Consider the following 15,537-nt stretch of genomic DNA (forward strand, 5'->3'; position numbering starts at 1 on the left):
ACAAGTAATATTTTTGAACCAATGATATTAACAAAGAGTTTTTAAAAGGAAAAACTCAAAGTAGGCAAAGGTAGAGTATACTTTCATTCACTACAAACAGGAGCCCCAGTCTAGAAGTCAATTTGGCAAAATAAAGAGGTTTAAAAAAGCTCACGCTCTGATAGTTATCCTCGATCTAAAAACGTATTGTAAAGAAGTAAGAAATTCAGGCAAATTTATGCACAAAATGTGCACTACCACATTAAATCACAGTAAATGTACAAAAACTATGTAAATGAGTGATCAGTAACAGTACAGTAGAGAAACAGTTTAATTGTGAAACATTCATATAAGAGAGCATAGTTCTAAAAGGTTTTCAGAATTGGTTTTTTTTTGTGTGTGTGTGGTACGCGGGCCTCTCACTGTTGTGGCCTCTCCCACTGCGGAGCACAGGCTCTGGACGTGCAGGCTCAGCGGCCATGGCTCACGGGCCCAGCTGCTCTGCGGCATGTGGGATCTTCCCGGACCGGGGCACGAACCCGTGTCCCCTGCATCGGCAGGTGGACTCTCAACCACTGCGCCACCAGGGAAGCCCAAGAGAATTTTCAACGTAGAAAAAAATGACTATAATATAGTAAACAAATAGGATATAACACTATATTGATATCATATAATCCCATTTGTTATAAAAAGATATGCTCTAATAAAGGGGAAAAAAAAGAATGGTTGCCTGAATGTGGAATTCTATATGGTTTATAAAACATTTTTTCTTCCTATTTCTGTATTTTCTAAATTTTCTGCAATAAGCATATGTAATAACTTTTATAAAACAAAACCAAATGTTCTTTTAAAAAACTTCTAATCTAAATAAATGTGTTAAGTAAAAAGTGTATTTTAAACTTAAACATAGGATACTATCTACCATTAGTGAAATGATAAGATATACTGTGTACGTTTATTATGGATATTTGAGCCCCCCTTCTTATAAAATTACCAAAAGGTGACATAATTAAAATTCCAAAATATGTGCAAAAATAATCCAAATTGAAAGTACACTTAGCATCTAACTTAAATAGCATTTCCCTTCCTCCAAATAAAACTTAATTCCATCAAAGAATACCCCTATTGGCTGAACATATGACCTGCCAATAATCTTACATATAACATTTTTTATTAAATTGGCAATTGTATTTGTCATATTTTTTGCTTATTTTTATGAGCAACACATTTATTTATGTTTACTTCACCTCTAAAATTATTTATTTCTTGTTAGGAGGATCTATAATCTCCAAAGAAGTATCCTACCTGCACATAGAAAGTTCGAGACGATGTTACAATTTCAAAGAGGTTGTCTCTCATCATTATGTCACTGTTAACAAAAAAAATTTTCCAATTGTACTTTAATAGCAGTTGTTTGATAGTTTCCTTTCACTTCTTTACCCAGTACCAAATATGTGTCAATGAGAAAATAAATATGAGAGATAAAATACCGATTTAATTGAGAAATACTAAGTGATCGTTTTCCAATTTATTTTTGCATTAAGTTTTACATATTTTATATAGTTTTTGTATGTATTTTTAGAAAGGTTCATAAAACAACTTTAAAATTCAAAGTTTTCAACTGTGAAGAAATCAGTTTGCTCAAAGAAACAATGGCACAGTTAACATTCTTATAAAGCTCTATTCTGCAGCAACCCTGAAATACTAGAATTAATAATACATCAATTTGTCAAATATGATAGCTGTTCACTTTAAATTTTGTCCTTTCCATTAATAAGCTTGAGAACTGTTTCCTAATTTGTAGTTTTCAAACAAAAAAATCTCAATACTCTGTTTCATCTGAAGGTTCTGAAAGTTTTAGCATAACCCACTAGCAATAACACAGAAAAATATCATCTGTAAGTACATCAATTAAACTAAGGAATTATACATTGTGTAATAAGTTGTGCCAGGCACCGAGTCAGAGGTGGTGCTTACCTCTGCTTACATTCCTGGACTTTATGAACCTCTTTAAGTGGTATTACGCGGAGAGGTTCCTTTTCCTGTCAAAAAAAGCAAATAAACAGATACATGACATATATTCTTAAAATGCTTTTAAGCATTAGTTGTTTTATTTAGAGGTCTATGCGAAAATCATGCTTCTTTCCTGAAGCACATCTAAGACATAAATCTACCTTCTTGAACCATCCAGCATCAGAATAGCTCAAACACTATAATCTGATACACACTGTGATTTGAAACAAGGAAACTGGCATATAACCCATGTTCACAGTATTTATGTGCTAAATGACAGTGTAGCTTATGAAAAACCATTAACCACCAGGCTTTTCCTTGGTGAACCCCTATATACCCAGTAAGTGGAGTACTTCCTATTTTGGAATGTTATTTTCATACAGAGGGTACCAGAGTAGTGAATACCCAGCTTCTTTGAGTTAAATTTGTCATTTTAGGAATATCACTTTTATATGAACACATCATTTTAACAAGCACAATTTATTAAACATTTACTAAGTGCCAGGACATCTGCTATGTTTTAAATGTGTTATCTCACTTTCCACAACCCTAGAATACATGCACTATTACTCACCTGAGGAAACAGGATTAACCATATTAAGTACCTCACCTAAGGTTACAAAACTAGATATAAGGTTCACACATAAGATATAACTAGCTCCTAGTTAGCACAGTACTTACAGTAAACATTTCATGAAATACTATACACTGTATTTCACTGAAAACGACACCATGAGTTTAAGACATACCATTACTTTATGCAAGTACTAAGAAAATAATTAAACCATGGCTGAACACTTTTTTAAAACCAAAATCTATTGTTTAAGTTTTAGAAAATAACTCATTTACAGGTAAGCTCTAGGATGGCCTCTTCATCTGCGTGGCTCTGGCCGCCCACACTGGCTGCCACTCCAGACACTCCTTCCTGCTCCTGCACCACCACCAGGGACACCTGCACTGATGTGCCTCGCCTAGAAAATTTACATCTGAATTGTAAGGAACGGATGGGAGGAAAAGAGGGAAAACAGGGTGACGAAGGATCCCCCAATTTTTAAGTTTCTTTACATATTACAGATATTAATGTTTTATCTGTGATATGTTATTAAATATTTTCTCCAGTTTTTGTCTGCTGAAATCTTTTATACCTACTGAAAGAAACTTAAATTCTTATCTTTCAGAGAAACATACAAAAATATTTACAGATGAAATGATATGCCTAATATTTGCTTCAAAATAGGAAGGGAGAACTAGGTGGTGGTACAGAAGAAACAAAACTAGTCACGTGTTGATAATTATGAGATCTGGGTGATAGCTATATAGGGGTTCAGAATACTATTCTATTTACTTTATGTTCAAACTTTTCCATGATCAAAATGTTTTGTAAAAGAGCCCTTTTATACTTTATACATCAACTTTTATCATATATTATCCTTGAGCATATATAAAAATATATAGGCAAAATAAATGGGTTAAGGTTTTTTAAAACCTCACATTCAGATCCCAGCTCACTTTCTGACTAGAAGCCATCAATCGCAGTGTTTTTCACTCCATACTATTCTCTGGGCCAGAAAAAACACTGGTGATACTACAGCATCTCCTAAGAATCTCCCACTGTGTCCCTGAGATTTTCTTCCAGCTGCCAGCACCCTTTTCTGCAGGTTTTGATGCTGGTGTCTTCTGGTCTTACCCAAAGGTGCTGTGCACACACAGGCAATGACAACACAGCACAGCTGCTGCCTGGCTCCCTCACCTTCAGCATCCCTAAGAGACCTGAAGATTTCAGAAATGTTAAAATGGGGGGAGGGGATGTGCATCTTAGTAACTGATAAAGGTCAATAATTATATTTAAAGTGTTCAGCTTTATCTGTGTTTGCTAAATACTTAACATATTCCTGAATACACATAATTTCCCTACCTCCTATGATAGTTCAAGTATTCTTTCATCTCAAACTTTATAGCATAATATCCACATGCAGGTTTTCAAATTATAGTAAATATTTCTATAATAGTTCTTGTCTCATTATAACTACTGTGGATGACAAGGGGACATGTCAATTTCTCTGGTAAAACTGAACTCCTGAAGGCCAGACATCACTGACTGCCCTCTTTATTCCCAGTTCCCAGTGCACCAGGGCCATGGAGAGCTCAATGAACGTCTGGTGCAGGAAGGACTCCTCCCAGAGGACTGGCATTAACCGAAAACAACGAAATCAACCTGCCAACCAAGCACAAGGGTAGCTTCTGAGACACCAAGGCTGGTACTTTTTGAACCAAATAACTACTGCTTCCAACTGAGGCTCTTAGGTTTTGAAGTCTAAGAAAGGGTCCCATGCTAAAATGGCTATTCTTGTTATGCTATGTCATTTTTTTATTCATTCAAAAACACTTATTATTTTCTAAGTACCAGGTGCTGTGTTCATAAAAGGGTGCAAAAGAGAATCTTTGCTCTCAAGAAGCTCATGCAATTAACTGGTAAAGACAAGTATGCAAACAATTACAAAACGCAGTGGGAAGTATCATGACAGATGTGGGCATCAGCTTCCATGTATGTAAAGAGAAGCCGCGAAAGCCAGAGTCCAAAAGCCTTCCAGAAGAACAGACGCCAGAGATGAATCTGAAAATATTCCCTTCCTATTCTCCAGTGCTCTGTCGTCCAATAGAGTAGCCACTAGCTATGTGCAACTACTTGAATTTAAATTAACGAATACCAGATACAACCGGCTTTCATTTTAAAGTTAAATACAGTCAGGCTCCTCAGTCACACTAGCCATAGTTCCAGTGCTCAAGAGCCACATGTAACCAGCAGACGTGGCCAATGCAGATAATGGAACATTCCCGTCAGTGCAGAGTTCAGCTGGACAGTGCTGTTCTGGTACCGTCATTCAAATAAAACATATGGTTCCCCCCTCAAATGTCCCATAAAAAGAAGAGGTAGAATCGCACTCAATTTATCCAACAATCTATTGCAGAACTCAGTCACGACAGGAGTATTTTAAATAAGGATGTTACTCAAACAAGTGAAAGACGGACCTTCAATCTTTGATTCCACCTTCAGATAGGACAAAAATATCTTATATGAAGAAACTTAAAAGTCAATCTGAAATAGGAAAAGAAAATATCAAGAGAGGGCAGGGAAGAGAAGGCAGAAATCAGAGGGTCAAATGTTGACTTTCAGAGACTTAATTCTTTCTACCACCTCCTCCAATGCCGTCAGAGGAAATCTGGAGACTGAGGGGTTCTGATATGTTTAATTCTTTCAAGTTAGAATGCCTTTGAAGATACACTTTTATTCAAGATGTATTTAACAAAAGTGTCATCAACCAAAAGCATCACAACGAAATGAACTGAATTGCACATACCTCTCGAAAGCAGAGTTCAGTTATTTTAAAAATAGGAAACAGGACAAGAAATCATACAATCACCACAGTGTAACACTCGTCAAACACTTTTAAAGCAACATTCATGACTCAGCAACATACCAGTTCAGATTTGAAGTAGCCTATTGTGTTTTCATCCAATTGAAAATATCTTCTCTTCCAGTTTTTCATCTATCAGAGATGAACACAGACATAAAACTTCTGTTTCTAAGAATGTCAAATGTTAATAACAACTTAATTATTCTGATATGAACCCACAATCAGAAATGTCAAGCACTGGAAAACCTTACTACCATCCCTTAGTGAGGAGATACAGGAAATTTCATCTCTTTTGCTACTCAGGCCTTGAACTCCTAATTCAACTCTGGTGGCTGGCTTTCAGCTCTTACTGTATGATTTTATAATATGGTCTTATTTTTTTTATGCTCTAAAAGTTAAAAAAAAAAAAAAGCACTTCCCCATCCCCCACAAAGTAAATGCTACCAAGAGTTCAACAGCAAGCACAGGAAATGTTGTTAAACCACAGCAAGCTTCTCATCTGTAAAATGCATGAATCCTTCTACAGGTACTTTATAATACTAAGAAGGAAAGCAACACATATTTAATAAAGTGAATATGCTTTGTACAAATATCTTCTGTCAATGAAATACAGCTTTTGTGAAAGTACTTCAATATCTCTAAGGGTTAGTTAGTATTTTGGATTTAAGAGTAAAACAAAAAGAAAGGAATGTCTCTTTAAAAGCCCTAATTAACACTCGACCTGATGAGAATTCTGATTTTACCCGTAGACATGCTGGAATGAAAAACCTTCAGCCCTTACCTTCATTTCCCTTAGCCTAAAGAAGATCACACAATTAGGGCTGAAAGAACCTTCCTCTGTCTGACCTAAGCTAATCAGACTTGCCAGAAGCGATGTGAGGTCAAGCAGAACCGCCAGGAGACATTTAAGTACCTCTTTACTCACAGAAATTTTTAAAATTTTATTTTTAAACTTTGAAGTTTATTTTCTCATGAAAGTCTATAGATTTAGTTCACATTTTAGAAAGGTATTCTGGATTCATAAACACTGGTAAATTTACTTGCTCTTCCCACAATTCACCATTATGGATCTGGTTGTGTGAGAATATCTGGGCCAAGACGTAATAGCTCTTACTAAGGACCAGGTGCTATGCTAAGTGCTTTCTATTTATATCTTTCAAAAAAGACCTCTGGGTGGTAGGTTTTATAATTTTCCATAAAAAGAAACTGAGAGCCTGAGAGGTTAAGTAAGTAGCCCAAGGTCTCAGTGTTTTCAACTGGGGTCGCCCAACCCCGAATCAAGTAAGTGATCCTTCCACACCCTGCTCCCCTGGTCTCCCCTTTCCTGCCAATCTCCCTACTAGAGCTCCCTTTCCCTGACCTATTCCCAAGGGGGGTAAAAAAATCAACAGAAAAACTTTCTGGAATAAATTTAAGCTGTTAGGAAGCTCAGTTAAAATTGAAGGTTAGTGGTAATAAGCATTAACTTATCCAGCCACCCACAGACCAAGAAAATAATAGCACTGAGTTTTGAACACAGAATAACCCCTATTCTATCCGAGGACTCCTGGTCAGTAAGCTGGTCTTTCACTTTGGATCTTTCAAAAAACAAAGCAAACCCTAACCCTAACCCATTTTGAGAGTTTACTAATATATACTCATTTTTCATTACTTCACATATTTTGTTAAACTACTCACCACTGCTCCTTGTTTTACACAATATCCAGCTTTGATAACGGCACTATCTGAAGATGGTTTAGGAGTAAAGTAAGGAAGATGGCTTTGTGACCGCTTCAAATTATTTCTGTCAATACTTTCACCACATTCATTTACTTCTTCTTTCTAAAATGAAGCAAAATAAAGATATTCCTTTTTTGCTTGTTTACCTTCAAAGCATACTTGTAGTTCACGGTGTCATTCTAGTAGAATAATCTTAAAATCTATCTTAGTTCAGTTAGAAACACGGATCTTGGAGTAAAGAGTTTTCTAATTAATTTGAGATACTTAATCATAACTTTCAATACCACTGATTAAACCACAGATTTCTATTTCTCTTTTTCTGCAAAAGTCCTGCCACCAGTGTTTTTTGGTTTTTGTTTTGCTGGGGGGGGGGGCGCTGGATTGGGGGGGTATAACTTTTAATTTTGAAATAATTATAAAGATTCACAGGAAGTTGTAAAAAAACAATGTACAGGAGGTCCTATGTACCCTTCAACCAGTTTCCCTCAACAGGGAAACTGTATAACTATAGCACATTATCAAAACTGACACCGAAACATTTCGCAGACCTTATTCATATCTCACCCGTTTTACATGCATTCATTTTCTCTGTATATATCCTTCTATGCAATTTTATTGCCAGATCTGTGTAACCACCACCAGCGCCAATGTACAGAGTGTTCACGATATGCTCCCCTGGGCTACCCCTTTAGAGCTTCTATCCCCAGTTCCTTGGCAGCCGCTAATTTGTTCTCCATCTTTATTATTTTGACATTTAGAGAATTTAATATAAATGGAATCATACAGTAGGTGAGCTTTTGAGATGGTCTTTTTTCACTCTGCATTCACTTTGGAGCCAGGTTGGTCCTTGTACCAACCGTCTGACCCTTCTCATTGAGAGTAGTATTCATGGTTTGGACGTACCACTGGCTAATTCACCCCCTGAAATGGGACTTGGGCTGTTACCACATTTGGGCTATTAGGAATAAAGCTGCTGTGAACATTCATGCTGTTTCCGTGTGAACATAAGTCTTCATTTCTTTAGGATAAATGCCTAGGAGTGCAAATCCTAGGTTAATACACTGATTGCAAGTTTACTTTTATAAAAAACTGCTAAACTCTTTTCAGAGTGGCTGTACAATTCTACATTCCCACCAGTTATGTATGAGTGATTCAGTTTCTCCTCATCTTTGTCAGCATTTGTGTTATCATTAATTTTTAGTTGAGTCATTCTGATAGCTATATGGTGATATCTCATTGTGGTCTTAATTTGCATTTCCTTACTGGCTAATGATGGTGAATATCCTTCCTAGCACTTATTTGCCACCTGTGTATCTTTTATCTTTTTTTTTTTTTTTTTTTGCGGTACGCGGGCCTCTCACTGCTGTGGCCTCTCCCGCTGCGGAGCACAGGCTCCGGACGCGCAGGCTCAGCGGCCGTGGCTCACGGGCCCAGCCGCTCCGCGGCACGTGGGATCTCCCCAGACCGGGGCATGAACCTGTGTCCCCTGCATTGGCAGGCGGACTCCCAACCACTGCGCCACCAGGAAGCCCGTATCTTTTATCTCTTGATGAAATCTCTGTTCATGAATTTTGCCTATTTTCTAACTGGACTGTTTGGTATTTTTACTATTGAGTTTTGATATAGTTCTTTATATATTCTAGATACAAGTGCTTTGTTGTATATGTGATTTTGCAAATATTTTCTCCCAGCATGGTGCTTTTCTTTTCATCCTCAACAAACAAAACATTTTTAATTTTGATAAGGTTCAATTGATCAATTTTTCCCCTTTATATAGATTGTGCTTTTGATGTCAAGTCTAAAAACTCTTCACCTAGTCCTAGATCCTCAAGATTTTCTCCTTTGCTATTTTCTAAAAGTTTCGCAGTTTTAATTTTTTTTTTTTAACAATTCAGTCCAGTGCTTTTAAAAACCTAACTATACTCAGGTTTTCATGTTCCCCAAAGCATTAGCCTCCTGTTTATTTATAACGTACAACACAGGTGACAATCTATTCTACAAATCAACCAAAGGTGTATTTTCAAGAACTCCTAAATCTCGAGAGAAAAACTAAGTACTCAAGTCATATCTTAGGGAATTTTCAATCTGTTCTACCTTTAGACAGGTCAACAGCACTAATTATGTACTTAATTTTGTAATCCTAGCACTTAACCTGCTAAACCAATAGTTACTGAATAAATTAATCATGCAAATGAGATGTCATTTTGTTACTGTTATCTGAATACTTTTATAATGAGTAAATACTACTTTAAATAAACTATATTGTAAAATGATAAAGCAATACAATTCTTTGGGACCTTTTTAATATTGCACCTGCCATACGCTCTTAGAACCTACTGAATAATCGATACCAAAATTAAAACACAAATCTTAATTCTATACAAAATGAAGACAGCCACAGATACAAACAACTACAATATCTTAATACAACTAAAGACAAACTGTCTTAGCTCTTCTATCAACACAAGACATAATACAGGTGAAAGCAGCTTAGTCTAGCTCTATCTTAACCAGAAGTCTTACAGGTTAAAATCATTACTTTTTTAAAAAAGTAAATACACACACACACACACACAAATTCCTAGTTCATTTTTTATCCAACTTTGGTGAAAAATGTAACCTCCCATTAGGGCAGGGAATTTTTGCTCATTAATACATATATCCTCTGTCTAGCATAAAGAAAGCACTCAATAATTAATTAATAAGTCTTTTAAGTACAAAAAGGCACACAGGTAATGAAAATGCCTAACATTGGCAATATCAATTAATTACCTTAAAATTCTTAGTTTCTCAACTGCTAGTAATTTAATTTGCATTACAAACTCATTTACTTAAGAGCAACCCAAGAAATTTAAGTGCATACAAGTTTTAATTTCATCAAAAACTTTTAAATAAATTTATATTTTCCATAATACCCAAGAGTAAGAATTAACTCAGCATACCAGTACTTTGGGGATAGAACTGACTTAAAATTCCAGTCTTCTGTTTAGTTCATCTAGGCCAGGTTGTAAAACAACAGGTTTAAAAAATTACACATATTTACAAACACTTTGACGTGGCAATTTTCTCTCCAGGAGTTTATCCTTTAAAACATATTATCTATGGCTCTATAGTTTATGCTACAAGCATGTTCATCAAAGCATTTACGAGATAATGGAAAATATCTCATTGCCCCCACCTGCCCCACACTTCCTGGCACAGGGCTCCTAAAACCCTTGTAATTTCCTAAGTGATAAGAGCACTAGAAGCATCTTTTGTGCTAATATTTGGTCTTTGACCCTGCTTCCTGACAAAGAGTTCATAAATCCCTTGGAATTTCCTGGGTGACAGCATGTCTTTTGTTCTAATAAGGTGACTCTTGGTGGACTCCTGAATGGGGGATAGTCACCAGAAAGACCAAGTCATGATTAAAGGCTTGGAATTTTCAGCCCTATTCCCTACTCTCTAGAGAGGGGAGAGGGGCTGGAAATAGAGTGGATGATCAATCATGCCTACGTGATGACGCCTCCATAAAAATCCCTACAATATGGAATTCAGAAAGCTTCTGCGTTAGTGAATTAACGGAGGTACTGGGAGAATGGTGCACCCAAAGAAGGCATGGAAGCTCCACACCCCTTCCCACATACCTTGCCCTACACACCTCTTCTATCTGAATGTTCATCTGTATCCTTTATCATATCCTTTTACAATAAACAGGTATACAGTAATTAAACTGTTTTCCTAAGTTCTGTGAGCTGCTTTAGCAAACTAATTGAACCCAATAAGGGGGCCACAGGAACCTCGAATTTATAGCCCATCAGTCAGAAGCACAGGTAACAATGTGGACTTACGACTGACATCTGAAGGGGGTGGAGGGGCAGTCTTGTGGGACTGAGCCCTTCACCTGTGGGATCCAGATAGGCAGTGTCAGAATTGAGATAAATTGTCGGACACCCAGCTGGTGTCACAGCATTGCTTGTGTAGGGGGAAAACCCCACTCATTTCGTGTCAGAAGTGTTGTGAGTGTAGCAGTGTGAGAGTACAGGAGAAACACAGGAGGAAGAGTGGGTTTTTCCTACTTCTGTTAGGGGAGCCACAGACCAAAACCGCCCACTCTGGCCAGGCACGATAGTAACCACTTGCATGAGTTCTTACAACAGGAGGTCCTGGTATGGAACATAGAACTAACAAGCTACCACCAACCAGAAGAATTCAGGAAATGTCAAAAGGACAGAGGAGAAGCCAGTCCGTATACCCTACCAACCTCCCAGAATCCTTCTCACTGGAATTCATCTTGGCTGAGCGATGCACGCGCCTCCAGGAAGAACCCTGAGTCAGAGTGATTGTCCAGAGACCACCCCGAAAATAACCCCATCACCATAAACCCTGAGACCGCGAGCCACGTGCAGAGCAGTTCTCCTGGGTTCCGTTACCCTGCCACTCTCCGCCTGGGTGCCCCTTCCCAATAAAGCTTCTTGCTTTGTCAGCACGTGTGTCTCCTCAGACAATTCATTTCCGGGTGTTAGACAAGAGCCTACTCTTGGGCCCTGGAAGGGGTTCCCCTTCCTACCACACTTAACATTGTTTGTAAAAGAAAAAAGGGAAGAGAAAGGAAAAAGATCTCTGTCCAACAACAGAGGGTTTGTAATTTATAGTAAATTCATGGCAAAACTACTACACAGTCATGAAAAATGACATGAAATAATTTTTGATGACTTGGAAAATGTTTGAGATGTAAGTGAAAAAAGCTGTTTACAGAATATCCCCATTTCTAGGGGCAAAAGTACAAAGAAAGGCTCAGAAGAAAACATGAAAAGTGTTAAATGTTGTTTATCTATGCTTTCCAGATATTTTACAATAAAAACATACTTCTGAAATAAGAAATAAATATAAAATTTTTGTGTTAATTATTGCATTAATTCAGTAAAGATGTACTGTTTGACTTTTGATAGCAATACAAAAATCAATATGCAGTAGTTAAACCATCACACAATAGAAGAATTAATTTATTACCTGAGTTGGGGTAATGATGGGCACACCACCAACAATGTCAGTTCTGTAAGACACTTGCTTCTTCCCACATTCACCTTGGCGACTTGCGTTATCAGAATGAGGTTGTGAGTCTGACTGCTTTGGTACCTAAAATAATAAGTCAATGAGTCATTTTGCAACAAGCATTATATATGAGACCCTCTTTATCACAGAATTTCCAACTGATCATCAATTTATATATAATTAGCATATATAAAAATTATTTTTAGTATATGCATATACCCCTTTAAGTCCTCAGACTAACTCTTCTTTTACGGTATTACTTTATGACACAGCCATCATTTACTGAGTGCTTACTTGGACAGGTACTATTTCATATATTTTCCCATTTAACCCTCCTGTCAACCCTACGCATAGGGGGAGCATCGCCACCGTAGCAGTAAGAAAACAGGCTCAGGGGCATTAGGGAACATAAGTTTTTTTTTTTAATTAATTAATTTGGTTGCGCTGGGTCTTGGTTGCAGCAGGTGGGCTCCTTTGTGGCTTGCCAGCTCCTTAGCTGCAGGACGTGGGCTCCTTAGCTGCAAGACATGGGCTCCTTAGTTGCGGCACACAGGCTCCTTCGTTGTGGCATGCAAACTCTTATTTGCGGCATGCATGTGGGAATCTAGTTCCCTGACCAGGGATCAAACCCAGGCCCCCTGCATTGGGAGCACAGAGTGTCATCCACTGTGTCACCAGGGAAGTCCCAGGAACATCAGTTTAGATCCTGGCTGTTCCACTTTCTAGCTAAGTTCGTGTAACTCTCTTCCACACTTAACCACTATACTACATCCCTAGTTTATCAGAGCACTTGACATTGTATTACCTCTCTGTGCTGTTACCTTTCCCTTTCCTCCATTCCTGCCCAAGATTTTGCAACATCCCGAGGACAGGGGATCTTGTCCCGTTAGATGCTTCCCCTAATGACTCTCTCCCCCAGGCCTTAGGCCAACCCTCCACCCTCTCTCCCTATTTAAACTACAATACCAGTCGTGGGCAGAAACAAAAGAAAGGGGGCTTCCCTCGTGGCGCAGGGTTAAGAATCCGCCTGCCAATGCAGGGGACATGGGTTCAAGCCCTTGTCCGGGAAGATCCCACATGCTGCAGGGTGACTAAGCCTGTGCGCCACAACTACGGAGCCTGCGCGCCTAGAGCCCATGCTCTGCAACAAGAGAAGCCACCACAATGAGAAGCCTGTGCGCACCGCAACTAAGAGTAGCCCCCACTTACTGCAACTAGAGAAAGCCCATGGGCAGCAATGAAGACACAACGCAACCAAAAATAAAAAACAAATAAATAAAATTTAAAAATAAAAAAAACTTTAAGTTAAAAAAAAAAAAACGAAAGAAGGAAAAGAAAGGCAGAGAAGATAAATGAATTCTGGAGGGGAAAGCCTGAATTCTTCTAAGACTTTTTTTCTAAGAGGTTGCACATTCTGGAGTGCTTTTTAAAGGCAATATGATAATGGACAGAATTTTACTTGACGAGATTTGCAAAAATACTTTAGAATGAAAGGGCTATAAAGTTCACTGCCCCCAGAAACAACGTGCTAAGGAAGTCCCAGTGTTTTCTAATGAACAGCATCATGTATTTCAATTATTTTGACAATGTGGCCAAGTTATCCTTAAGAACAGAAAATGGCATTAAAGAATTTGAAACCAGAGACAGAATTATCTATTCAACTTATGTATTAGCTGAAATGTGCTGTTAAAAGGTGACCCATATAAAAAGTGGCTATTCTCTCTCAAGAAGTTGAGGACTTAATCATACATGAGAATATCCTAAAAAACACCTTTAATATCACCCTAAAAATATACTAAAATTTACATTGGTTTTTCCATTTTTCTTCTAGAAATGACAGTATATTAAAAATCCTTGGGCTTCCCTGGTGGCGCAGTGGTTGAGAGTCCGCCTGCCGATGCAGGGCACACGGGTTCGTGCCCCGGTCTGGGAAAATCCCACATGCCGCGGAGCGGCTGGGCCCCTGAGCCATGGCCGCTGAGCCTGCTCGTCCGGAGCCTGTGCTCCGCAACGGGAGAGGTCACAACAGTGAGAGGCCCACGTACCGCAAAAAAAAAAAAAAAAAAAAAAAAAAATCCTTCCCTATGCTGTTAAACCTACTGCTTCTCATTTGTCCTTATAATAAAATAAAATGCTAAGTATAGCGTAATTCCAATGTTACAGTTCAACAATTAACTTAGAATTGCATTTTTTTTTTTTAAAGTGACCTCCCTAGACAGATGGCAAATGTCAAAGACATTGAACATGCTTGGTTTCGTTGCCTATTGCCTTTTTCCCCTCTCCCTTGCTTCCCTATCCTTTATTGTTCTGACTGGTGTTTTGTGAGAGATTTGAATGTATTTTTGGCAAACATTTGCACATGATCCTAACAGTAGGAAATTCTAATAGTAGAAAAAAGAAAAGGTAAAGATGACTAGAGAACAGATGAGCAAAATGGAGAATAATGGCAGGGCTTAAAGACTGAAACATAAAGCATGCAAGAACAAACTCTTGGGTGTTAGGATCTTTCTGAGGGCTCTACCCATGACCTGCAGGCTTTGGGGCACACACTTCTGTTAGGACTAAAGTCCTGTATTCAGCTTATTCTGTCTACCCCCAGTTGTCAATTAAAAAAAAAAAAAGTTTAGAATTTTGGCCATAATTTAAAAACATTAATTTTTAGGTTAAAATCTAATATTGAGGGCTTCCCTGGTGGTGCAGTGGTTAAGAATCCACCTGCCAATGCAGGGGTCACGGGTTTGAGCCCTGGTCCAGGAAGATCTCACATGCCCTGGAGCAATTAAGCCCGTGTGCCACAGCTACTGAGCCTGTGCTCTAGAGCCATGAGCTACAACTACTGAGCCCGCGAGCCACAACTACTGAAGCCAGCACGCCTAGAGCCCGTGCTCTGCAACAAGAGAAGCCACCGCAATGAGGAGCCCGCACACCGCAACGAAGAGCAGCCCCCACTCGCCGCAACTAGAGAAAGCCCGCGCGCAGCAACAAAGACCCAACATAGCCAAAAATAAATAAATAAAATAAATAAATTTATTAAAAAAATTTTTTTGATTTTCCAAAGTCTAGTCAATACTTCCTTCAGGGTTGTTCCTCTACTATTGCTCTTCCTCTCTTTTTTTTAAATAGGGGGAAAATTTTTTAATGGTAGCCACCAACACACACTCAAAAAGACTTCATGAAAGTAAGGAAAGTCATAAACTATGGTGTTGGATGATGGTCCATTAAGACGGCATGGTACTATAATTAATAAGTAGATAAATAATCACCATTCCCTTACCCACTGCCCTCTAATCACCTCTGACCTACCTCCAAAATCTAATTTTGGATTTCCGAAACTTTAAAGTTTACATATTACATTGTACTCAGCAGACTACTAAAT

The 15,537-nt window shown here is 38.2% G+C and overlaps 1 protein-coding gene across 12 annotated transcripts in view; it reads right to left on the bottom strand.

The window, feature by feature from the left end:
* Window positions 1-15,537, bottom strand: part of PLEKHA1 (pleckstrin homology domain containing A1) — a 57,327-nt gene that overhangs the window by 4,267 nt on the left and 37,523 nt on the right. For 10 of the 12 annotated variants that reach the window (XM_065893990.1, XM_065893986.1, XM_065893991.1 and 7 more), the window contains 5 exons: window positions 12,120-12,245; window positions 7,086-7,229; window positions 5,472-5,540; window positions 1,957-2,021; window positions 1,285-1,348 (listed from right to left, as the gene is read on the bottom strand). In XM_065893990.1, the coding sequence (XP_065750062.1) occupies window positions 1,285-1,348; window positions 1,957-2,021; window positions 5,472-5,540; window positions 7,086-7,229; window positions 12,120-12,245 (468 nt within the window). The remainder of the gene's footprint in view (window positions 1-1,284; window positions 1,349-1,956; window positions 2,022-5,471; window positions 5,541-7,085; window positions 7,230-12,119; window positions 12,246-15,537) is intronic. The other 2 variants (XM_065893988.1, XM_065893994.1) reach the window with 2 other exon arrangements.

This window comes from Phocoena phocoena, chromosome 16 (assembly GCF_963924675.1).
Source record: "Phocoena phocoena chromosome 16, mPhoPho1.1, whole genome shotgun sequence".
NCBI classification, from domain to species: Eukaryota; Metazoa; Chordata; class Mammalia; order Artiodactyla; family Phocoenidae; genus Phocoena; species Phocoena phocoena.